This window comes from Dichotomopilus funicola (genome assembly GCF_033296635.1).
Source record: "Dichotomopilus funicola strain CBS 141.50 unplaced genomic scaffold C8A04scaffold_9, whole genome shotgun sequence".
Classification (NCBI taxonomy): domain Eukaryota; kingdom Fungi; phylum Ascomycota; class Sordariomycetes; order Sordariales; family Chaetomiaceae; genus Dichotomopilus; species Dichotomopilus funicola.
Window position 1 is genome coordinate 1 of NW_026944030.1, and position 7,724 is coordinate 7,724.

Here is a 7,724-nt window from a genome sequence, read left to right on the forward strand (position 1 = left end):
TTTTTGGATCAGCCGCCGGATCAGCCACTATGGGGCGGGTGTGGTTATCCTCCTGATCCCCTCGAATAGGTAACATCACGTGATCTGGCCCTTCAAGATGGCCCGAGCTTTGCGGATCGGATGGAACTGGTGGGTTGCCCTGCAGCGCGCGACGAGACGCGTTTGCGAAAGGCCCCCTCCACAACGCCAACCCGTGATTTTGCGCTTGCGATCTGGACGATGCAGAGCCGAGCCACCGCCCATTCCACGAAACCGGATACTTCACTCCGAAATTGATGCGCGCATAGCCCCGCCGACCGACTGCATACTCAATAACTTTTTCGTGGATGTGTTGACTCGGCTGTCGAGTAGACAGCGCCCGCGGAAAAGATGCACATCAAACAAATTATCATCCAGGGCTTCAAAAGGTACAGAGAGTCCCACTAAAACGCTCCCTGGAAGTACCGCCTCCGATATGACTCGGACTCGCTGACGGCTTTTGCTTTGTGTTTTTTCTTCCCTGCGTACAGCTACAAAGACCAAACCGTTATCGAGCCGTTCTCGCCAGGGACCAATGTCATCGTCGGGCGTAACGGTTCGGGCAAGAGTAACTTCTTCGCCGCCATTCGATTCGTTCTCAGCGATGCCTACACCAACATGAGCCGGGAGGAGCGGCAGGCGCTGCTCCACGAAGGGTCCGGGTCTGCCGTCATGTCCGCCTACGTCGAGATCATCTTCGACAACACGGATAAGCGATTCAGCGAGCCAGGCGACGAGGTCGTGATCCGCCGGACAATCGGCTTGAAGAAGGACGAATACTCCGTCGACAGAAAGGTTCAGACTCGCGCCGACGTTCTCAAAATTCTTGAAACCGCGGGGTTCGCCAAGGAGAACCCGTTCTACATTGTCCCACAGGGCCGTATCGCAGCCATCACCAACATGAAGGAGTCCGAGAGGTTAAATCTGCTGAAGGAGATTGCGGGCACGAACACCTACGACGACCGGAGGATACAATCGCTCAAGATCATGGCTGAGACGAACAGCAAACGCGAGAAGATTGACGAGACCCTGGTGTACATCGAGGAACGCCTGAGCGAATTGGAGGAGGAAAAGGACGAACTGCGCGATTTCCAAGAAAGGGACAGGGAGCGACGATGCCTCGAGTACGCCCACTGGCACCGTCTACAAGCCAACAACGCCGAGGCTCTGGAGCAGATCGAGGAGGTGCGGCAAGGCGGGGCGGGCGCGTCGACTAAGGACCGCGCGCAGCTTCAGCAGACGGAGAAAGAGATTGGGGCGCTGGACCAAAAGTCACATGAGCTCAAGCAGAACTTGGAGTTGCTTGTGATGGAGCGGCAACAACTCGATGACGATCGCAAGGACGCCGCCCGAGCACGCGCCAAGGCCGAACTCAAGACGAAACATCTGGACGAAACTAGGCACGCCCGGGAACAGGCACAGCAAAGACAAGAGCTGGAGTTGCAGGATGTGCGGGCCAAGATCAAGGCGGCCGAGTCAGATATCGCCGAGATCACGCCCGAGTATGAGGAGCGAAAGACGGAGGAGGCTGAGTTGAGACTGAAACGGGACGAGGCAGCCGCCGAGAAGAAACGCCTGCTCACAAAGCAGACTCGCAGCTCCCAGTTTAAGACCAAGGCGGAACGCGACAAGTACCTGCAGCAGGAAATCACCGATGCCACAGCCTCGTTGGGCATGCAAAAGGCCAACGAGATGGATGCGCGCGAACAAGTAAAATCTGTCGAGAAATCGATCGCACAGCTCGAGGAGGCCATCCGGGATATCCGCGAGAAGATCGAGGGCTACGGCGGGAACCGCGTGACACTCTCGGAGAAGCTGACCAAGGCTCAGGAGGCCCGGGAGCAGCTGCACGAGGAGCGGAAACGGTTGCGCCGTGAGGAGGACAGGCTGAGCTCACTCCTTTCCAACACGCGGACGGAGCGGGACCAGGCTGAGTCCTCGCTCTCGCACTCCATGGACTCGGCCACCGCCAAAGGTCTCGCGTCGATTCGGCGACTCAAGCGCGAGAGGGACATTCCCGGGGCGTACGGGACGTTGGCGGAGCTGATGAACGTCCCAGTCGAGGCGTACAAACTACCGGTCGAACAAGTGGCCGGCAACAGCCTATTCCACTACGTCGTTGACAACGACAAGACGGCCACCATGCTCTCCGATCACCTCTACAAGTCATACGGTGGGCGGTTGACGTTCATGCCGCTCGAGCAACTGCGGCCGAGGCAGGTTAAGATGCCCCGAGCGGCCGACGTGCAGCCGTTGATCAGCAAGCTCGAGTATGAGCCCGAGTTCGACAAGGCATTCCAACAGGTCTTTGGCCGCACGATCGTCTGCCCGAACCTATCGATCGCGTCCCAATACGCCCGGTCGCACGGACTCGACGCGATCACGCCAGAGGGTGACACGACGAACAAGCGGGGTGCAATGACGGGCGGGTACGTCGATGCGCGGCGATCACGTCTCGACGCGGTGCAGCGGGTCGGCCAGGTGCGTAAGCTGTACGAGCAGCAGCTCGCAGACATCGACAAAATCCGCAAGGAGGTCGAGGTGGTCGACCAGCGGGTGACGAGCGCGAGCGGCGAGGAGCACAAGCTGGAGCAGCAGATGCGGCAGTTTGAGATGGGCTTTGAGCCGCTCAAGACGGAGCTGCGGACCAAGAACGCACAGCTGGACCGCGAGCGAGCGCACCTGGAGGCGGCCGTGGAGCGCCAGGCGCAGGTGGACCGCAACCTCAAGGAACTGGACGACTCGATCGCGGTGTATCAAGCCGAGATGTCGCAGGATTTCAAGAAGGCACTGTCGGCAGCTGAGGAAACCCAGCTGGCGCAGTTCACGGCCGAATTGTACCAGCTTCAGCGGGAGCTCAAAGAGGTCAGCAAGAAACGGTTCGAGCTCGAGGGCCGCAAGAAGCTGCTCGAGACGGAACTGCAAAGTCACCTGCGGCCGCAGGAAGATCAGCTGCGCAGCCAGGCCTTTGAGAACTCGACGGCGGGCGGCACTGAGAGCTACAAAGACGCGCAGCGGGAACTCAACAAAGCGCAGCGGGCCATGGCCGAGGTGGAGCAGCAGCTGCAGGAGAACGAAGAGAAAGGGGAGAAGGTCGCGGGTGATCTGGCCCGGCTCGAGGCGCGCAAGGCGGAGAGCGAGCAGGAGGTGCAGGAGCTGCAGAAGCGCATCGACCAGCATCAGAAGAAGATGGAGAAGAATATCCAGATGCGGGCCCGTCTCGTCAGCCAGGCGGCTGAGTACGCCAAGAATATCCGCGATCTGGGTATCCTGCCGGAGCAGGCGTTTGGCAAGTATGAGAAGATGAAGCCGGAGCAGGTACGTTTCTTTTTACATATGTGATTGTGGCTGGGTAGACAATCATCTCTAACAACAGGCCTAGATCGAGTCAAAACTGCGCAAGGTCAACGAGGCGCTCAAGAAATACAAGCACATCAACAAGAAGGCCTTCGACCAGTACAACAGCTTCACGACACAGCGCGACCAGCTGCTCAAGCGGCGCAAGGAGCTCGACACCTCGCAGCAGTCGATCGAGGCGCTGATTGAGCACTTGGACCAGGAGAAGGACGAGGCGATCGAGCGCACGTTCAAGCAGGTGTCGCGCGAGTTTGCGACCATCTTCGAGAAGTTGGTACCCGCAGGCCACGGGCGGTTGGTCATTCAGCGCAAGGCAGACCGTGGCGCTAGGAAGGGCGCCGCGGCGGCTGAAGAGTCGGAGGATGAGGCGACGGGGGTGGAGAGCTACACGGGTGTTGGTATCTCGGTGTCGTTCAACTCCAAGGTGATGGACGAGCAGCAAAAGATTCAGCAGCTCAGTGGTGGGCAGAAGAGTGAGTTCTTTTTAAGTGTTTTTTTTTCTCCAATCCCCAGCCCCATATCATCATGACATTTAATACTAACCTCTCGATCAGGTCTCTGCGCCCTCTGCCTAATCTTCGCGCTCCAAGCGGCCGAATCCAGTCCCTTCGTCATCTTCGACGAGGTCGACGCCAACCTGGACGCCCAGTACCGCACGGCCGTGGCCGCGCTGCTGATGAGCATCTCGGAGGAGCAAAAGACGCAGTTCATTTGCACAACCTTCCGGCCGGAGATTGTGCACGTCGCGGACAAGTGCTACGGCGTGACGTTCCACAATAAGACGAGTACTATTGATTGTGTGCCGACGGAGGAGGCGCTGCATTTCGTGGAGGGGCAGAAGAAGTAGGGGGTTTTGTTTTATTTTATCCCAGTTTTGCTCGGTTTCTATTTTATGTTGCTTTGCGTTGTGGTTTAAGGAAGGGAGGGAAGAATCGAGAGTGGGTGAAATGGGAAGGGGATATGATCAAGCTGGGTTGCTTGAAGGGATGGGGGAGATGTAAATGGGATGGATGAGAGTGACACTTGGTCAGATACGGGAAACATATTTTTATCAGTGGCTGTATATTCAGGAGTTCAAGTTGATGGTGCGGCTTGTTTCTTGCTTTGGATGATAAAGTTATACCTCGGTACGCTGATATGCTAGCTATTCTTCTCATGGCGGTATGGACGTAGCCTTGCTCCTATGTGTATGCTGACGGTGAGGCGATGGAAAGATGTTACAGGGAACGGTCTGGACGGAATGCCCAACATCATTTGTCATTGTTGGCGCTAAAGAGCTCAGAAGCTTATGTAGGCGCTGCTCTCCGACCCCACCTAAGCGCGAGCAGAGGATTCGAGAAGCTACCCCGCCATCGTGCAGTGACCTGCTTGAGCTGCAACGACCTCAGCCTCGACATCGCGACACCCCAAAAGTCAACAAACCCGTCTACATCAGTCTTGTCATTAGTACACACCATACATCACAACCCAACAAGAAACACTGTTGATTGGAGTTGCGGCCACGACCGCTGATAGACACCATGCCTGTCGACTACAGCAAATGGGTGCGTGAGATCCTCGGATTTGCCCCTCCATCATACCCGTCACAGCCTTACACCCTTGACCATCCCATCGCCTTCTACCTCTCGTCCCATCCCCTCTATGGGTTTGCTAAGCTAACCGTGACCACTACAGGACGCTCTCGAGCTGAGCGACGACTCAGACGTCGAAGTGCACCCCAACGTCGACAAGCGCTCCTTCATCCGCGCCAAGCAAAACCAAATCCACATGGAGCGCCAACAACGCAAGCGACAGATCGAGACCTTCAAATACGAGCGCATCATCAACAACAGCCTGATCCAGCGCATCTCGGGCCTGCTCACCTCCCTCCAGGCCCACGCGGCCGAGGCCAAGGCCGGAAACCCGGGCGAGGTCGCCTTCCGCGCCGTGATGGAGTCGGCCGCGGGGCTGGACCCCCAAGCCGACCAGCCGCCGCCGCGTCCGGAAGGCGTGCATGGCTCTGAGGAGCCGCTGCCGTCGTATACGAAGATGATGGCTACGCTGCTGGATCAGGTGAACAAGGCGTTGGACGAGAAGAAGGTTGAGCAGGGTGAGCGGTATGATGGGATGGTGGCGGAGATTGGCGAGCATCTGAAGAAGGTCACGGATCTGCAGGGAGAGCTGGAGAAGCAGCTGAAGGAGTTGGAGAAGGTGGAGGCGAGCAAGATTACGAGTGAGGGGATCCATACGGGCTTTGATAGCTCGTTTGTTAACAAGTCGGCTGCTTCTACTTCTTCTGCTTCTGCTGGGGCGGCGAGTAGTAGTGGCTCGAAGCCTGAGCTGCTCAACCCCAACTTCGCGGGCGTTAACGCGCTTCCGGCTGCGTCTTCTTCAACTGGTAAAGATGACGACGATGACGATGACGACGACGAAGTGGCCGCCTCGCCGCTAGCCACAGAATTCGCCAAAATCAAATCCACCTCCTACCGCGACTCACACGCCTTCCTCTCCCAACACCCCGAAATCCTCACCGAAAAAGAAACCGACGGCCTGCTCATCCTCGCCTTCAACGCACAACTCGAAAACCGCGCCGACTACGCGCGCAACTGCGTGCACCAGGCCCTCCTCATACAGTACTGCCGGGCGCTCGGCCGCGACGGCGTCGCCCTCTTCTTCCGCCGCGTCACCACGCCCGGCCACCAGGCGCAGGAGGTCTTCCTCAAGGATGTGCAGGACACATACGCGCGGATCCGTACGCGCACGCGTGAGATTGCGATGCAACGGGCGAAGGATGAGGCGGAAGGAAAGGGGGGCGCGGAAGGGGTTGAGCAGATCCAGTTGCATGCTGTTGAGCCTGGGACGGAGATCAAGATCAGGATTCCGGAAAAGGGGGCTGGGGATGAGGAGGAAAAGAAGGGGCGGGAGATCTTTGAGGGGTTTTCGGCGGATTTGAGGAAGGCGTTGGAGACAGGGAAGCTGGATGAGGTGAATAAGGTGTTGGGGGAGATGAAGGTGGAGGAGGCGGAGGAGGTGGTCAATTTGCTGGGGGAGGTAAGCATTCATTTGTCTCTTTTCTTCGTCGGTTCCATTCCCCCCCTTTTTCGAGTTATCGTATCCTCTCGCAAACTATATCCTCCCGTCCCATCTGCTATCTACGCTCTACTAACATCCCAACCCACACAGGCCAACATTCTCAGCTTGGAAGGCGGGGTCATCGACGCCACTACTGAGGAGGGCAAAGACAAGTGGAAGCAATTGGAGGCAGAGGCCGCAGCAGGGTCCACGAGCGAGTTAGCCGACGACCCGGAATAAGAGGCAAGAAAAGGGGACTGGTAAGCCACAGACCGACTTGGCGAAGTGGAGTATGTATCATATATATGTCTAGGCTCTTACCGATGCCCTCTGTCGTGGTGTGCTCCAGCTTGTGCCTGTTGGTTTTCTGTGTTTTTGTAACGTATATTTCTGTTCCTGTCTAATTATGGCGGATCAAGAATCTCGGTCCCTGAACAAATTCAGTCAATGCCTATAGGAATATGTCTGCATCTTCACGTGCATTGCAGCTGGAACTAGGAACCCGCTCTTTGTTACAAAAGAATCATCTCCTTGTTAGTGTTCCTCTACTAACGTTTAACTTTTCACAGCCCCTGAACGACGTAGTAAAGCGAACAGGACTTGTGTCTGCAAGAAGGTTTTGTTATCTAAGTCCATCAACGTTAAGAAAGGTTGTCTTCAATTTTCACTCGTCTATGAATCCAGTTAATCATTTCATTTTTGGCTGTATTTTCAAAGCGATCTTAATGAACTTGTTAGTGCATTTTCTATCTATCAAGTTCAACTTTTCCTGGTGTTTTCAAAGCTTGTTAATTATGTTAGAATTGTCGTACTTGTCCCCTCCCTGTCTCTAAACTCCTTTTCCTTGCTCTGTTCAGTCCTAACCCTCAGTGTTGTCAAACTTCATTTTTCCAGCCCGAAACCCCCGACTAACATGGTGTTGTCGAACTTACTGCTGTTGTTGTTGTTTTCAAACTTGTGTGTGGTTGCTCTTTTCAATCTTGATTCTCTCCGCATGGTCAAACTCGATTTGTTCGGTCTGAAAAGTTCGAAAAAGTCGGCGTTGTCGTGGCCAATTCTTTTCTTTCTAAAAGACTCGATTGCCTTGGAGTTGTTGAACTCCATTCCCTTAATCTTTTCGGACTCTTGAAAACTCGACGATTTCAATCTCGTCCAACACATTCACTTCACTCCTTTCAGACTCGTTTATCTTTGTTATTTTCAACACTGCTTCTATCAGGGGTTCAAACTTGTCTACGCTGTCATTTTAAAGTTGACATTTTCAAGTCTGAGCCTCAATGCTCTTATTACTATGAGTG

General features: G+C 55.4%; 2 protein-coding genes across 2 annotated transcripts; both read left to right on the top strand.

The window, feature by feature from the left end:
• Nucleotides 1-369: 369 nt before the first annotated feature.
• On the top strand, nucleotides 370-4,222 carry C8A04DRAFT_25767 (RecF/RecN/SMC; the record flags this gene model as incomplete). Its single annotated transcript, XM_062779685.1, has 4 exons — nucleotides 370-407; nucleotides 510-3,336; nucleotides 3,401-3,848; nucleotides 3,930-4,222. The coding sequence occupies 4 exons, from the start codon at nucleotides 370-372 to the stop codon at nucleotides 4,220-4,222; spliced, it is 3,606 nt and encodes a 1,201-aa protein (XP_062639634.1).
• Nucleotides 4,223-4,895: 673 nt separating this feature from the next.
• Nucleotides 4,896-6,666, top strand: C8A04DRAFT_25768 (uncharacterized protein; the record flags this gene model as incomplete). Its single annotated transcript, XM_062779686.1, has 3 exons — nucleotides 4,896-4,919; nucleotides 5,050-6,405; nucleotides 6,538-6,666. The coding sequence occupies 3 exons, from the start codon at nucleotides 4,896-4,898 to the stop codon at nucleotides 6,664-6,666; spliced, it is 1,509 nt and encodes a 502-aa protein (XP_062639635.1).
• Nucleotides 6,667-7,724: the final 1,058 nt, after the last annotated feature.